This window comes from Chanos chanos, chromosome 4 (genome assembly GCF_902362185.1).
Source record: "Chanos chanos chromosome 4, fChaCha1.1, whole genome shotgun sequence".
NCBI lineage: Eukaryota > Metazoa > Chordata > Actinopteri > Gonorynchiformes > Chanidae > Chanos > Chanos chanos.
Window position 1 is genome coordinate 45,015,237 of NC_044498.1, and position 17,459 is coordinate 45,032,695.

Here is a 17,459-nt window from a genome sequence, read left to right on the forward strand (position 1 = left end):
TCAGAGCCAAGAGTTTTTTGGCAGAAAGCAACTCTTGTACTTGATAAGGGCAATACATGCTCAAGTATTAAACTTCCTTAAACCTTTTTTCTCTGTCATTCTATTGGTCAAATAGCTTCTTTTTTTCTCCCTTCTGACCTCAGCCTCCACCAAACATCTGATTCTCCTATTTTCTAAGGCTTTTCCCCCTCATTCCTCTCCTGGAAAACGTCTGTTCCTGTATGGTCTTCCGCCATGTGAGGCTGCTAACTTCTGAACCCCTGAAAGCAGCTCTTTTACCTGGGAATGACTCACACCACTGTGGAAATTCCCATTGTTCAGGACATAGTACCGGCTCCCGCACCTCCGGATAATATCCTGCAGGCTGGCATGGGCATTGGCCACATAGCCATCGATATCGCCAAGATTCCCAAGTTTTCCACTGTGGTCAAAACGGGTGAAGAGGATGATGATGTGCTCTATGATCTCATGTCCGAAGGTTCTCTGAATGTGTCCGAGGATCTCACTGTCTCCCTGAGTGAACCGGCCCACCTACACAAACACACATATACCCACATGAACATCCAAAGATGGCATGTTACTCTGAATTCAAACAGTGACTGGCAGCATTCCATTTTGTTACTCAACATATACTAAACACTTATATATAAAAAGACATAAACAAACAGCATTATACAATTAAAATATGTGTCCATACTTCCAGTAATGTCCAGCAGCATGTTAAATATGATGTAAGCAAAAAAAAAACCCAAACAATTCCATCACATTTTGTAGCAGTTCAATGACAAATAACTTTTTGCCCCAAAAACTGATAGTGCATCTTTATAAGTTATTTATTGCTAGAAGAAAGATCTGTGTTGTCATAATGGCTCATTACCTGCATGACCAATATGAAGGCATGTGGTCCAGGATATGCCAGTTCCATGCATTCCTTCACATGCTCCAAATACTCATTTCCATCCTCGTCCCACAGTTCAGGGGTATCCACGACGACCAGCCTCTTTCTGTTCACACACACCTCTCTCTTCTCACAGTGCTCTGTGGAGGGCCATGCCTCAGAACGTGATGTGTTTTTTGGATACCGGCTCATTGCCCTCTCTAAGATTGTGTCAGCTGCTGAGGTCTTTCCACTGCCCGACAGACCCAGCAAAACAATTGAGATCTGGCTTTTTACATCACCACTGATGGCCACTGTGTAAACAGTGAGAAAAAAAAACAAATGGGAAAAGAGAAACTTAATTTAGGTAGAATAAATAAAGATATTATTTTGCAAAGTTCTGTGCAAGTTTTGATTCAGTACAACTTAAGGCAGAGGTAACATATGGTACAGATAAAAGTTTTAGGGCCAAGTGTAGTGTAAGCAGGACATCTGGTGTGGAGGAAATCAGGTATGTGAACCCAAGTCATATACTTTTATGAGCTGTAGAGCTGGCAGATAGCTCCAGCAGGTCCTTGTAGCCTTTCATTGCCTCTGCACAGCTCTCTCTCTTGGCCTCAAGCTGCCTCTTTTCAGCCTCGTCCCTCTCTCTCTCTTCAGCATGTCTCTTCTTCATCTCCTCCATCTCCTTCCTTCTGTCATCTTCTCTTTTTTTCAGAGTCTTGTTCGCCTCCCGTTCTTTCTCCTCAGCCTCTCTGAGTTTTTTTCTCAGCATTGTGATCGCAGCATCTTCGGTGCGTTTCTTTCGTGCCTCTTCATACATCTCCACAGAGTAACCCCCCTCCCAGTTTTCACCCTTCATGTGCTCCGCCATGTCCAGCAGAGTAGTCACCTGGTCAGGGTTCCCTCGTTCCATCTCTGTGAAGCGACAGAACCTTCCGTTGCAAATGTCAATTAACTCAAATAGTTCTTCAGTGAACTCCTGAATGTTAGATTCTTCCTCAATTGACAGCACGATGAGGTATTGAAGCACCACTTCCCCAAAATTACTCAGCAGAATCTCCACCATTCTTTTCTCTTTAGTTGTATACTGTCCACCATGAATGATGAAGAGAAAAGCTTGTGGGTTAGGGAGGCAGGATTTCACATACACATCCAGTTCTGCTGTAATTTCGTCATCTGTCAACTCCGGGTTTAAAAGGCTCCTGGTGCTTTGCAGAGACACATCTATGCCTTCAATCACCAGAGTGATATTATACTCTTTCTGCTGTTCTTGATCCTTATCTTCTGACACTTTCTTAAGAAAGTTGATCAAACAGCCCCAGTTGGCTGGAGATGAACCCACCACCACCAACTGCAACCCTGCAGATTTGCCATCTACGGTCAAAGAAATGTGTAGAATATTGCTCAGTTACATAAATAACAGAAATAACAATAGCCTTGCAAATAATGCTGCAGAAAAATAATGTAGCAGTTTTGTATGAGCAAATCTCCCTGCAGTGAACTCAAACTTCAACTGTCTTGAACAAATCTTAAATACATGATGGCATAATAACCCTATGATACTTGCATGTGAATATACTTCATTCAAATTCATCGTAGGACAGGGTAATTCCTCAGATAAAGCTTAAGACTTGACACGAACCGACTGCACTCTGAACAGAGATATTCTATTCAAAATACTGTTCAGTCTTGCAATAGTGATATCTCTTGTCCAGGAAACCACCCCTAAAAATTTCAGCATACTATTTGCTTGAAAGTCATAAAATACGTGAGTTTATGTTGTGGAAATGAATTAAGATGCACAATAAATGAAAATAAAAGACCGAAAACTTACTTTGAGACATGTTCTTATGTTTCCTTTGTGGCTGTTGCTGGAGAGTATGTATTTGTGAATAATTGCTGGCAACATATATGCAGCGCCTACTTCTGGCATCAAGAAGAACAGGATTTTTGAGTTAGACATGAGGAAATGTGGACAGTTTTTCTAAAGAAGGCAGAGATTCACAGTGTCATAAACGTACAACTATGACATGCAGCCACAACATGGGATCACTATCATCAGGTTTTTAAATCTTAAACCTGATCTGGGGTGGTTAGCCTTGTATACTGATTGAGAGTAAGAGCACAGAAAGCAGATCCCAAATCAGCAGTAGCCAGTAAGCAGGAACTGACACACTGTGGAAACATGAATGAGGAAATGCATTCCTTTTTGTCAGTGAGTGGAATCTACTGTTTGGCTTCCTTCTTCCTGGTCAGTTAGTGCCACTGTCTTCTGTACCATTCTTATGTTTCAGTCCCATTGTTACACACCATGCTCAATAATGAGGGTTGTACCTGTTAATTTGTCCTTTATTTAGCATTTTTATTCAGTGATTTAATTTTTTTTTTGCACAGAGGTCCTGACACAGTCCTGCCTTTGACACAACTTGACATAAACTCTGTCTCTAAATAACTGTAAATAACGTGAATCAAACCATGTTAAAACCTATTTTGAAACGAGCAAAAGCACTTTAAAAAATGTCTAACAGCAGATAGCTGTGGCAGTGGACTTGGATAAGTAATAGGGAATAGGGAATCTGCAGATGTATGTGTGCAGTACATGTGCAGTAAATAAACACTTGCTTGATAACCACATTACGTTCTGTATATGTGCTGTCGTTATAACTTTATTTTTCTCAACTAGTTGAAGTGTTTGTTTTTAGATTCTTCCCATCTGGGCTGAATTAAAAGGGGTGAACCAGTAATTATTGCAACGTCTCTCCTGTGCAGTAGGTTTCAACTATCAAATAGCATGATAATCTTCTCCATTTAATGTAAACAGTCGGAATATTTCACCAATGATAGTCCACAATAGCCTGTGTTCGGCGAGACGTAGTTTCACTGCAGATATTTCGGGACACAAACGTTAAGAAATATCACGTGCCTAAACGGAAAAGCCAAGTTTTTGTTTTTTTTTGTATGACCTCATCGCTTAGATTGCTTTGTGTTCACGGGCACTGAAAGCATCACAGTTATAATGTAAATAATGAAATTCGATAGGAAACCCATACACTTGTGTTGCTTATGGTTCATTCCATTTTGCCCCTATAATCAAGAAAACCTGTTTATAACTTATCTTCAAAATACTGTAAACACTTTTCCCTGCTGAGATTCAGATTGCAAGACGATTGCATGAGACGTTGTCAAGATATGCATACTGCTTTAAATGGTAGGGTGGCAAACTTCTCAGAGTTTCAGAGTTATCCAAAAACATGTAAATTTGACATGTTTATTATGAAGTTAGGCAATGAAAAGTTTTTATTAATTCACCCTTAATTCTAAAGAGTGCCGAATATTAGCACACTGGAACCACACCTCACCGCGGTGGTATACGCGCACCCTAATTTTACAATGGTACAGTCGGTTACCATGCTTTCTGCTCTCTGTTGCTCTCTACAGCTTCGAATTGTTGATGATGGGGGTGTGCGGCTGCGACATTGAAAATAACGGCATTTTTTGAAACGTTGTCTTTTACTTCGCAATTGCTGAATATGGCTGACATTCCAAGAAAAAACGGAAACAACGAAATTATGCGGTCCAGCGTCGGGTAAATTTGCATGGCTACTTATGTATTGTGTGTTTATTGTATTTTCCTGTAGAGGCTTACAAACAGTACTAGCTAGCTAATGTTACAAACGGTTGTGCTGGATAATCGACGTCATAACGCATTATTACTCTGCTGTGCCCATCAAGGCAATGGAAATTGCGGTATAGCATCACTGATATTTGGTGGTGTGTGTGTGGGTTTTTTTTTTTTTTTTTTTACACTCTCTGTTGTGTGCTGTAAAATCGACCATCTTATAGGACTGCTTTCCTTCCCCAGGACATCAGCCCCCTTTATGGGGTCAATAGTACAGTAACATACTGTAAACATCCGCTCGATTTGATGTGGTTGTCAAAAATACATATTCTTACTTCCACAGGGATTACAGCTAAATAGTTAGCTATTAATTAGTCAAATTTGATTTAGAAATAATAATTTACTGAACAAACGTGTATTTTGCTGCGACGTGCTGCAAGTGTGAGAACCCCTATACAGCAGTGTAATCAGCAAACTAATTTCCATGGTAACTCTTACTCCTAAAAACCTAGCATAGACAGGAACCTCCCTTTCTTTTATCACAAAAAATGATTTTATAGTCCAAAATAAAGCGGTTAAATGTTGAAAGAGAAAGTGTTATTACGATCACTGTACATGTTATTCCTTTGTTGACCATATATAGCTTACAACGCATTGAGCTTTCCAGTTTGCTGTTAGGGCTTCGTTGGTTGATCTGTGGATACCAGCAGAGGGTCCACATATGCGGGGGGGATCATGTTCAGACATGTTTAGCGGGAATTTTATTCCACAAAAATAAGTGTAAAAGGAAAAAAGGAAAAGGACAAAAAGTAAAACAAAATACACACACACACACACACACACACACACACACACATATATATATATATATATATATATATACACATACATATATATACACACACACACACACACACACACATATATATAAATATATATATATCAAAAACAAAGTAGTTGTTTTTACTCCTGAAAAAATTTGCAGAAAACATCTTTGCAAATCACTATTTATTACCTTATTTATATCAAAATGATTTATTATAAAATGTAAAGTGAAGACTTGTATTAAAATGACAAGATATCTGTTTATCTAAGATGGACTGTAAAGAGGATTTTCAGGAATTGTCAGAGCAGTTTATGCCTGACTCTGTTCAAAACATAATAATTATCCTTCCGAAATAATACTCTGATGCGCGGCCGTCAATACCTTTCTCTGTGTAGTGCTAAAATGATGTTTGTAATGCGTGACTGTGCGGTACGACAATGTACAGACCATAGGCTAATTTTGGTTATTTTGTGTTGCAGTTGCTCTCGCTTGAGGCACGTCCAGTCGTTGCTGAGAGACGGCGGGAAGACAGCTCCAGATGGCATTCTGTGCTCCTTAGGTACACGAACCCTGGGGTCCGATCATCCTTTATTGAACGGACCTGACTGACATGAGATGGACATAAAGGGCTTGTGCATGCAACTCGTGTGAGGCTGCAAGGTTCCTTTAAGAACAGTGTATTATGAAGAAGATATTATTGCTATGTATACCTCCAGATACAGTGCATCCTTGTCCTGTTTCATTTATTCAGTACAGTACCCATATGCTTTACCTGTCTGGGATGTAGCAGTCGTCAGTTGTTCAATCAGATGATACACAACTATAGATCTGTTATTGAGCAGTCCTGCATGTTTAAGAAAGCTTTTTTTGTTTTCTGCTTAATCACTGATATATGCTCATTATTATTTAAATTAGAGGAAGGAGCTGAAACGTAAATCTATGTTTTAATTATATTTTTGTGCAATATTTCAGGCATCGATAGTCGTTATAATGATGGCTGCAGTGAGTTAGCCAGCTACCTGTTCTTTGACCTGTACAAGCAGAACCACATGGACCTGGAACACATCACTGGGGACTTCCCAGAGGAGATGTTAGATGGTATGGCCCTCTTCTTCTTGTCTAATGGAAGTCTTGGCTTTCAGTTCAACAATTACTGCCCTCTATTACACTGACAAAAAAAATGTGTTGGATTTAATTAAAAATGAACACTGGTTCCAAGTAATGGAAATGTTAGCTAACACTAACAGCATGAATTATCCTCTCCCATTTCACTAAGTTTGTATTTGTTAAACCAACAGTGTTAGTCCAAATAAATTACTTGTGATGTTTCTATATTCGGTCAACCTGATCTGTACAAGTGAATCTAACACCAGTGAATGATACATGAATGAATTGCCATGAATCAGTGTTTCAGTGTTACACCCATTGTACACGATTCTGTTGCAATATCATTTTTTTGTATTGAATTTATTTAGCTGTACTACAGAGGTTCACACTATACTCCCTAGACCCGTTTCCCTCTAATGTAGCACCCCAGACCAACCAGTGGGAACCGCTATTGCAGCAACAGGGAGAAGATTCCCTGCCAGCTTGCTACCCCTGAACACTGCCAATTGTGTCCATGTGGATGATTTGCCAAGCCAAATGCACTGTTACCAAGATACCAACCTGGGTCTCCATGGTGGCAAGCTAGCATCTTGTCTGCTCTGCCGCTCACTAGCTTGATGAATGTTTTTACGCTGAATAAATACTGTGTCTACCTTTCACAGTGAGCTGCCATGGTCCTCCCCACCAAATAGCTTCCGTCTCCTCTTTCTTCCTCTTTCTTTAGCATCAGCTCACATTTATTTTGAATTTCTCTCGTTTGGGGGTGGCTACATTTAAGTAGTTGTTTCTCTCAGTATGAATGAAAGAAGTCGATTTTACCAGTGTCGAGATTAAATGATTTCCTAAAGGTTAAATCAAGTTTAGAACAGCAACATAAATCAAATGTGGAAAATTGACAAACTGCGGTTGAGTACACTGGAAAGCCTTTCATTTCCCTTTTTTCCAGTGTATCTGTCTGTTCTTTTTGGTGTATTTTGTGTGACCCTGTGTTTCTTTGTCTCCAGATGTGATCGTCTTGATTAAGGCAGAGAGTGTTCACATGTATTGTAACCCAGTGAACTATAAGTACCTGCTGCCCTATGTGTCTCACTGGAGGAACTTACAGCTGCACTGCATGACTGAGGCAGAGGTAAGATATACAGCACCACTCAACAGAAACTTACTTCCACTACAGTGTGGTCAATACCATAGCTTCTGCTAGCATAGTTGGGTAAATTCTTAACTCTTACCACATCCTCTAACTTTTATCCCTCAGTATGAGGATGAAGAGGCAGCTGAAGAGTTTAAGATTTCCAGTTTTGTGTCCATGGTTCAGGACTGCACTCACATTGGCATTCCCTACAGCTCCCAGGGTAAGGCCAGAGAAACACACATTTGTCTTCATTTCCTTGGTCTGTAGGACTTCAGGTTTTTGTTTGACCCTATAACCCACCTCGCACCCTGCGCTCTCAAGATTCTGGACTATTAGTCATTCCAAGAGTTAAAAAGAAGTCCGCTGGCAACCGAGCCTTTTCCTACCGCTCTCCCTTCCTCTGGAATGGTTTACCTAAAGAAGTTAGAGAGACAAACTCTCTCAACACCTTTAAAACAAAACTAAAGACTTATCTATTTTCTCGAACTTATGCATGATATAATTTTGATTTGACTTTGTTATAGACATGTAAAGCCCTTTGAGACTATAAATAGTGATATTGGGCTCTAAATAAATATTATTATTATTATTATCTTGATGGAGATTTGTTATGGTTTCAGGTCACGTGCAGAAGTTTGATATGTTCATGTTGGAGAAGTGGCCGATCATTCAGGCGTTTGCTCTGGAGGGAATCGGAGCAGGAGGATTTTTCACCATGAAATATAAGGTACAGGGAACATTTTAGACGCTAGGGGAAATGACGAAGGTGTTACATAGCACTCATATAACCAAGTAATACGAGATCTTTCTATCTCTCACTCTCTCTCTCTTTCTCTCTCTCTCTCTCTTTTGATGGGTAGATAACTGATGTAAGTGAGAAACTCTGTCAGATCTACACCAGACTCGACCCAGTATCTCTGGAAAGCCTGCTTACTCAGGTAACACAAAGACACTTGCAGGTATATCTTTGCAAATTTTTCCAAGGAGTAAAGGCAATTCTCACCACAAAAAACGAAACAAAACAGCACAAGTGAGAAATATGGGATCACAACAACCGTTATTGTTGTTATGCTTTTGAAATCATGAACTACGTAAAGGTGGAGGGGCATTGGGATAAAGTGCATGCTGAATGGGGCATAAGTGGCTATCTCTCCCTTTTGGTCTCTATGAAAGAATCAGCTGCATTGTTCTCCTCCAGCCCCATAAGCTTACATTCACACTCAGTTTTTACTGTAAACAATACTGCAGTATGTTGCATTCTCATTTGAACACCCTCTGTCATTGACCCCCTCAACACAAACACACACACACACACACTGAGTCATGTGTCACATGTTCTGAGTGTGTTTGGGTTCAAGTGTTGATCTTCGATACAGGACCTGCAGGTGTTTGAGAAACAGTGGACTTGTTTGTTCTCCAGTCTGGACATAGAGACTGCACTGTCAATGCAAGAACTATCAGAGGCCCAGATCGCAGAGGTACGCCTTTCCTTATCTCATCAGTTACCACTCAGGAATTGTCCTGATTATGCTTCATAATTATATTCTTGCTCTCTTTGTAGTAACAATCTCTCTCTCTCTCTTTTCTCCTGTCTCTCAGCCCTTCAGGACGTACTATTCTCATGGCCTCATCTCCAGCAACATAGCAGATAAGAGGTAACACATCTTCTTTCACACTCCTACTGTGCTCATTTGTATATGTACATGTCTAGGTTCTACGTCATGAGTAAATACATGCATATGAGTTTGTAGTTTTGTAGAGTAGTATGAGTAATTTGACTACGTTGTGTGTGTGTGTGTGTGTGTGTGTGTGTGTGTGTGTGTGGTTGTTCCTCAGTAAAAGCAGACAGCCGTTTGTGTTGTTTGGACGTCACTCCTCTAAAGAGGACCTGGAGAGTTACTGCTTTACCTTTCCCTCTGAGGGGAACCAGATCCGTAACACAGGGCCCTGTGGTGCCACAGCCAAACACATGGTGAGATATGTACCAAACACGCTCACACACACAGGCACAACCGGAGACCTCGGTCAAAACAGTATGAGACGTAGCTCTTTATTCCCAGTAATCTCTCATTCTGTAACAAATAAGAGAAAATCAGCAGAAGATAACTGATGTATGTATGTCTCAGCTCTTGCAGTGTGTCGCACCCAAAGGCCCACTGGCCTGTGCAAGGACTTATTTCTTTGGCAGTACTCACGTTCCATACCTGGGTAAGTGTGTATTATTGTGAAAAAGCTGAATGTTATTGAGGCTGTAGGCTATTCATCATGCATAGTTCATGCGTGCTGCTCTGATGGTTCTGACAGTAAGCGTGGGAATCAAGTGCCTGTTTTCTCCCTTCTCTTACAGGACACGATAACGTCCAGCAGAAGAGGACCGAGCTCCTGTGAGTGTGCAGTAATGTGTATTGAATGTTTAAAGATGTTGTTAGATGTGTGTGTGTATTAAAGGTAGAGTGTGTTCTGTTTCAGGATCCTGTCTCAGATCTACTCTGCTGCCGTTCAGTCTGTGCTGGCAGGCATCAAATGCTTCTCCATCAACTCCAGCGCTAGCAAGGTATCACGGTTAAAGCTGTTTTCTCACACTTATTACACCTTCAACAAATATTTATGCTTGAGGTGTGTGTGCATGTGGGTGTGTGTGTTTGCAGTTTTGAATGATCTTCCCAGTCATTGGGTTTGTGTTTGCGGTTACTGTGACATTATGCCAATATAAAACCGTGTCTCTTCCCCAGGCAAAGGATGTGGCTGAGCAGATGTTTCAGCTGGCCTTGGATTCTTACGGATTAGCCCAGTACAGAAGCGCACTGAGGTACCTAGTCCCTCTTATACAAGCAGCCACCCCACCGTATTACCCAGACAGTGATGCTAACTCTGTTTGCTTGTGTGTCTAATTTAGATCGAATGCAGTTTTCAGCATTCAGGCTGTGGACAGACAGGGCAGGTAAAGTTAAACTCTCTCCTCAATACCATATCTCAGCTAAATTAGGCCTGATGCAGTTTTACTCTGTTATATCTCTGTAATTACTCACTTAACGAACCTTTTTTTGTCCTTTAGGGTGGTTCCCTTGAGTGAAGAGTGCAGTCGATTCCTAATGAAAACTGTGAGCAAACCTACCTTTTTTTCTTTTCTGTCTTTCTCTCGCTCTCTTTTTTTTTTTTGCTTTTGGGGGGTTTATTGCTGCTAATTGTCCTATGCTTAAGAAAGCTGTGTGTTTTCCTCGTCCGCAGGCGTCCATGACAGTGCACGACATCCCAGATCTCCAGTGGGGAGGAGAGAGTTTGGGATCTGTAGTCTTTTCAGAGTCCTTCCTGGAGTCCTGTATCTATGTCCAAGAGAAGGGTAAGGGATCAGTGTTTCTTAAAATCGCTGTGTTACCTGCAGTACACTTTGTGTGGAATAATCCTTTGTCTTGTATGAGACCTTGAAGTGTATCTATTGTCCTGCAGATGGTGCTATTTCCACTGACAGTACTTTTACTGTGTTGACCTCTGCAGTCCCACGCTATGTCAGCAGGCTGGTATGACACTTTTGCATTCTCTCTCTCTCTCTCTCACTCTCTCTCTCTCTCTCACTCTCTGTCCTCACACAGATATTTAAAGCCAACACAAGAGCACACATAAATAGATATCTAAAAGGAAATGCCCACATGCAGAGAATACCACATAATGTTATTGTACTTTATAGACTTCATATTCAGCCAGGATTGACTGTCAACCTCTGCTGAAACATGCACATTTATACATAATTTACAGTGTTTGCTCCAATGTCACCAGAGCATCTTACACTGTAGCATTATTTTGGTGGTTTAGTTGTCTCACAAATGCTCTTTATGTGTTTTTCAGGTCGAGGAGCCTGATATCAAACTATCAGAGCAGGCCCGGGGCTTACTGAAGGTAACAACCGATCAAACAGTCCTCTAAACCTCAAAATGACAGCCAAGGGCCTGTAACTCAAGGAAACTTTCTTTCTCTCTATTTCCATTTGCTCATTTCGCGGGCATTTTTGCGCAGAAGGAGGACGGTACATTTTTAGGTGTCCCTCTGACGCAAGGAGACTCGGCCCTAGTGCTCTCCAGCTCTCTGCTCTCCACACCTGAAGAAGGTTAGACTCCTCTCTCTGTGTTTTCCCTCTCTCTCTCTCTCTCTCTCTCGTTTGTGTTAAATGTGGTGTTTGTGTTGTGTTTTAGGGAAACTGGTGTTTTTCTCAGAGGGAATGCTGTTCAGCCAACCTCATTTTGGCTCCATCACCCTCTCCAAGAACCACATCAACACCATCAAACTCTATGATGGAGTAAGTGCTGCTTCACTCTTCATTTGTACCCAGCCATGTTCTCATTTAGTAAATTCCTTGGCCTTATAATCACAGGATTTTTCTGTGTCAGTATGTCGTGTACATTTGGTTTGTTTGGCATTGCTGCTGTGTATCTTGAAGTACACTTTGCGCCCTTGTTGTTTGTTATGTTGAAGTGTTTTCCAGGACTTTATCTGGTTGTAAGACAGCACTGATAATGTTTTGTTGATGTTCTCTTTGTGTTTTGCAGGACTCTTTCTCTGCTATATCTGTTGTGTATGTAGAGTATGAAAGCTCTTTTCTGGCCCACCTGCCATTCCACTTACACAGTAAAGACCACTGCATTGCCATCGCTCTATTGCCCAAAACCAAGAGCTACAAGAGCTTCTATTCAAAGGTATAACATGCACACACACACACACATTACTCACACTCATACACAACGCTCACACACAGATGGTAGCATTGTCATAGTCACTGCATGGTTGTGTTTGGTTTCAGGTTCTGAAGGTTTGGCATGAGTCTGACTCTGGACTGCAGTTACAACTTGTCACCCAAGATCAGCTCAGCTTGGAACAGAAGAATATGTGAGGACACATACAATAACACTGCATCACAACACACAGACACACACACACACACACACACACGCTCAAACACACACATGCATGCACACACGCAAACCCCCTTTTCATCAAAGGACTGTTAAAGATCTGAGGTAGCATGACTTATGTGGGAGTAAAAATAATCCATTAAAGGCAGTGATCCAGGTGATCAAGTTCTTAGCTTGTTATTTCAATAGCAATCTATTTCCTAATGTTCAGGAAAACATTACAAGAGTAAACACTGTTTTAGTTTTCTACTGAACATGGGTAGCCATGAGGATGATTCCTTTCCGAGACTGAATGACGTAAGGAGATTGCGTCAGTGAAAAAATGCCTTTCCTTTCAGGTACTCCAGACTGGCAGAGCTCCACGAGACAAACAAGCCAGTGTCCAAACAGAGGGTCGCGCTGAGGGCTGCCTATCCTGAGCTCCCCGATTTAGACAGGTGAGAATCGCACAAACGCACGCCACGTTAAACCATAAAGAGAAGCGCTGTTCACGGCACGCTGATGTTTACCTGCTCCCATACTCAGGTTCCTGCAGCATTTCGCCTTGAGCAGTAGCATGTGTGAGGAGTCTGTGAGCCGTGACCACTTGGGGGCGCTCTTTCCAAGCGCACAGACCAAAGCAGCCCTGCCTGAACATAAGGACAAGGTCACACTCTAGACTTGCACATACACTGTCACTTTGGCACACCTACATCTTCAACACAAAAGCTTGTGTTGTTTTATACTCATCAATGGTATTTTACTGTTTGTTTAGTTATATCTTTGTACTGATGAATGTGTGTGTGTGTGTGTGTGTGTGTAGATTGTCATCTCTATTGTTTCGGGGTTGCCTGGCAGCTATAAAGACAATCTGTGTGATTTCCTGGTAGAAGTAAATCAGGAACGTGACAGGTAAGAGTTTACTCTAAGCCTTATTGACTTGACATATCACATCTGATGTTAAACTTGACGGACATGTCTAAATGGTCGACTAATTATGTAACCCATCACTCACAAAAAAAAGAGCTTTATTATTGCTTGGTGAGAACTGATTGTCCCCTGAATGATTGACATGTTTGGTGTGAATGTTGATTGGTTGACAGGTGGGAGGTGTACCGCCCTGGTCTGGACTCCGAGGTCCTCAATGTGCCGCATCTCCAGCAGTTCCTCAGTCATCTTGTCGCAAAACGAAGAGAGCGAGACGTGGTCGCACCTAGACTGTTACTGCTCACACCAGGGTATCTCTCACACATGCAAACACACACACACACACACACACACACACACACACTCACTCACACACACACAAAAGCAGTTGATGGAAATATTCTGTTGTCTGATGTCTTCCCTTTTCTCTGGGTGTGTGTTTATGTGCATATGTGTGTGTGTGTGTTTGTCACAGGTACACAGATGTGTTGGATGTTGTCCAGGTTGTCCAGTCTCATCCAGATGCATTAGTCCAGAGTGAGGTGACTGTGGGTGCAGTCACAGCATGTGTGAATCCTCTCAGCTCCTTCATGGAGCACAGGTAAACAGTGACCTTCATGACCTCAGCCACCAAGAGAATTTACAGTGCCCGCTAGAATGGACACAGTTCTTGTGTTTTACTAAGTAAACCACTTATAGCTCACTATAAATATACTTAGCATCAAAATCTTTTTCACGTGTAACTTCATCACATGGTAAAATTCACAGTGCTTCATTATTATTTGATTATGTAGAGAAATGTTTTTTTTATATGGCATATGGCCTGTTTCTGTTTCTCACTGCGGTTTTTTGATAATTGATGTAAGTGATGTTTAATGAGGACCACACAGACTGATTGTCTGTTCATCTTATCTCTCCCCAGGCTTCTGTTCCCCAAGCTCTTAGAGCAGTGCAGCCAGGGTAAGACATGCATCTGAGCAGGAGAGTGCACGCCTGTGTCTGTGTCTTTTACTGTGTTTGTGTGTAATCTGTATGGGTGTTTGTTTGTAGGGATCGTTAGTAATGTGGTGTTTACTGGGTTGACTGCTGAGCAGAAGCACCCTCTACTTCAACATGTACAACAGCTGATCCGCTCAGTCAATCCCAACGCAGCGTTCATCCTGGCTGAGAAAGGAGTCGTCACCAGGTCAGGGCATATATACACACGTGTGCACGTTATAACTGAATACATTTATATTCTTCTTCTTCTTCTTCTTTTTTTTTTACTGTGGAACTTTCACATGGTTGTTAATGGTGTTGTGATAAATTTAATACTTACTGTGTACATATTGTGAAAGAAAAATGTCTTGTTTGTAGAGCTGAGGATATGAGGCTAATTCTGAGTGAGGGCAGCTTTTTACAGCCACAGATGACCAAAGCCCGATATCTGCTTTATCCAGGCTGGTGAGTGCTTCTCCTTCTCTCTCTCTGGATTTCTCTCTCTCTCTCTCTCTCTCTCTCTCTGCTGTGTGAGAGAGCTTTACGAGTGTGTACCGTCTTGTGTTGCAGGTGGGAGGGCAGGTTTGTGTCTGGCTCCGCGTCACTTTCCATGGTCCAGTACTGTTTGCAGTTCAGCCGTCCTCTAGAGAGAGCATTATTCCTCCAGCACTGCAAAGGTGAGACCAAAGTGTGAGAGGGCGAGCGAGAAAGCCCGTGAAAGAGAGGGAAACAGAGAGAGAGAGAGGGAAAAGAACAAATTTGTCTTTATCATACTCAAGCCCTTACCACGACCGGGTAAAGCAGAGATGGTAATAATCATGGTTGAGAGCATGGGAAATGCACTGGTCGCTCAGAGTGTTTTCTTGGAAATATCCACTTGTATTCGAGAGACTCCAGAGACACACTAATAAGTGTGGAGACTGCTCTACACTCTAATGCTCTTCTCCATTCACTCTCTCCTTAGCACTGAAGTCCTCTCTGAAAACCAGTCCCTTCAAAGGCAACATCTACCATATCAGTGGAAAAGTGCTCTTCTCTGGTAGGAGCCTCTTTTCTGCTTCAGACATCAAAGCAAATATCCTGTTTACCGAAATCCTCAATGCCCTTTGGATGGCTGACATCATAATGTAATCTAATGACAATCTAATAAACTGCAGTGGTTAACATCATTAGCATTTATCCATGTTAGGATATGGCTTTGGCTTCTATGGTTTTGTCTGTGCTAAATCTCTGTGTCTGATGAGAAATGTGTGACCTGAAGTCTTAGAGGCAGGTGCCCTCTTGGGCTAACTCGGCAAACGGTAGGAAACTTGTCTCACAATCCTTCTGTCAAAAAAGTGATGTGGCCTGCTCCACTCATTTTTGTGGTCTTCAGTTTTCACTTGTTTTCACTTTAAACTTTTTTTTTTTTTGCTTTGTTTTCTGTGGTCACTTTTTTGTAACTTGACCTTTCTTTGTTCTCTGTGGTGTAGTTGCATGTAGGCAGAATGCAGGAGTTGTGATTGGTTGATTGGATTCTGAGTGATTCTGATGAGCGGATGATTGAGAAGTTTGATTTTCAGTCACTGCATCTTGCAAAGCATCCTGGGTAGTGTAGTTCATTATCCACCAAGTGAGGTTTCGTTTGGTTTAGATACCATATGTTGTGTGAAGTATTCCCTATGGTTTCTTTTTTATTAAATTAAATTATATTATATTTATTTGTTCATGCTTAGTTCATCATTTTTTAGAATTTGTTTTAAATGGATGTGTTACCAGGTCCCTGTGGTTATTTGATTTCAGTGTATCGTGTACTCCATAGTAAATTGTTTTAGTTATTTTGGTTTTAATTTGGACTTGTTGCTTGTGTATAGAGTGCTTATGGGAATTGTAGTTTTCACTGGGATAGTAGAGGTTGGTGGGATGTGTGATTGTAGGCATGGTGTGTAACTTTGTTATAGATGTTTAGAGCACGTTGCTGTGTGATGATGTTTGAGATATAGCTGTGTAAGGTATTCTCTTCCTGATAATACATTATAATACCTATATGCAGTGTCCCTGTATTGCTAGTGTGTTCTGTGACTGAGTGTGGTGTGTGTTTGTACCGCAGACAGTGACAGGCTGATAGAGGTGAAGTGGAACACTGTCAGTGGTAGTCTGAATATGATTCCAGTTCAGGGGCCTCGTAAGACCCTGGACTGCCACCTGCTTTTCCATGGAGTCCACCTCACTCAGGATGGCCTTAAGGACTGGCTACGGAAGTGTACCAAACAGGTACTCACACAAGCAGACACCTACAGATGTGCATGTAGCAACAGGTCTAAGCGAGAAATGTATAGATGTTTCTTTGTGCTAAAGGAAAGTTTGTGTCTAAATGTCTCTTCACAGAAGGCAGTGAAGAAGGCAAGGAAAAGCGTTAAGACTCTCACACAACAGGAGGTCAGAAACATCCATGTGAGTAACACACACACACACACAATTCACCCGCAACACTTAATGTCTAACACTAACCAGCTTCACGCCACACATAAAAAACAATGTTATCCTGACACAGTGAAACATGGAAAGAACAACACTATTCTCTCTCTCCAGATAAAGAGGCATTTGGATCCTCTGCCTCCTGGTTACTTCTATAATGGTCACCAGTTTGTCAGCTTCTTTGGAGAGAAAAGAAACTTCCATCCTTGTATCCTTGTATATGAATGTGTGAGTGTTGTATGGGTTGTGTGTGTGTGTGTGTGCCTACCTGTCTTTGTATACGTATCTTTGTTTCCTTACATATGTGTGTCCAGTGATGGATCAGTTCATAGAGGAGTTCGTGCAGGAAGCCAATAAAGAGATTGAGCGCTATAACAGGGAGGTGGACCTGAACACACAGGCCGACCTGTTCGACCCCTAGAGGTTCTCCATCTCCCACTGCACAAGTCACTCCAAAGTGTCTTCTACCGTCCACCACACAGTCCATTTCACATATCAAAGGGAAAAACGGGAAGGGGGGGGGGGGGGGGGTAAGGCCACGGTATTATTCGAGAGGGGACATACTACAGACCGAACAACGAGGGATCCTCAGTTAAGCACCATCTCCACCACTGTACATATCTCAGTGCATGTCTGTTAGCTTCTGGGAG

At 41.7% G+C, this 17,459-nt stretch overlaps 1 protein-coding gene across 1 annotated transcript; it reads left to right on the forward strand.

The window, feature by feature from the left end:
* Positions 1 to 5,594: 5,594 nt before the first annotated feature.
* On the forward strand, positions 5,595 to 17,230 carry dnaaf9 (dynein axonemal assembly factor 9). Its single transcript, XM_030772366.1, has 37 exons — positions 5,595 to 5,623; positions 5,805 to 5,884; positions 6,298 to 6,423; positions 7,437 to 7,561; positions 7,688 to 7,784; positions 8,185 to 8,291; positions 8,425 to 8,502; positions 8,941 to 9,042; positions 9,164 to 9,219; positions 9,401 to 9,536; positions 9,691 to 9,772; positions 9,912 to 9,948; positions 10,034 to 10,118; positions 10,297 to 10,373; positions 10,461 to 10,505; positions 10,620 to 10,665; positions 10,793 to 10,904; positions 11,012 to 11,082; positions 11,408 to 11,458; positions 11,576 to 11,666; positions 11,752 to 11,855; positions 12,106 to 12,252; positions 12,357 to 12,442; positions 12,807 to 12,905; positions 12,994 to 13,114; positions 13,271 to 13,359; positions 13,551 to 13,685; positions 13,850 to 13,975; positions 14,297 to 14,334; positions 14,425 to 14,560; positions 14,731 to 14,817; positions 14,923 to 15,029; positions 15,317 to 15,391; positions 16,442 to 16,605; positions 16,720 to 16,785; positions 16,924 to 17,017; positions 17,124 to 17,230. The coding sequence occupies exons 1-37, from the start codon at positions 5,595 to 5,597 to the stop codon at positions 17,228 to 17,230; spliced, it is 3,414 nt and encodes a 1,137-aa protein (XP_030628226.1).
* Positions 17,231 to 17,459: the final 229 nt, after the last annotated feature.

Excerpts from the sequence above, each read along its gene's own strand:
- dnaaf9 (XM_030772366.1), top strand. The coding sequence starts at position 5,595 with ATGGACTGTAAAGAGGATTTTCAGGAATT. Across the intron at positions 10,374-10,460 it reads CAGTACAGAAGCGCACTGAG|ATCGAATGCAGTTTTCAGCA; the intron begins GTACCTAGTCCC and ends TGTCTAATTTAG. Across the intron at positions 13,686-13,849 it reads CTGTTACTGCTCACACCAGG|GTACACAGATGTGTTGGATG; the intron begins GTATCTCTCACA and ends TGTTTGTCACAG.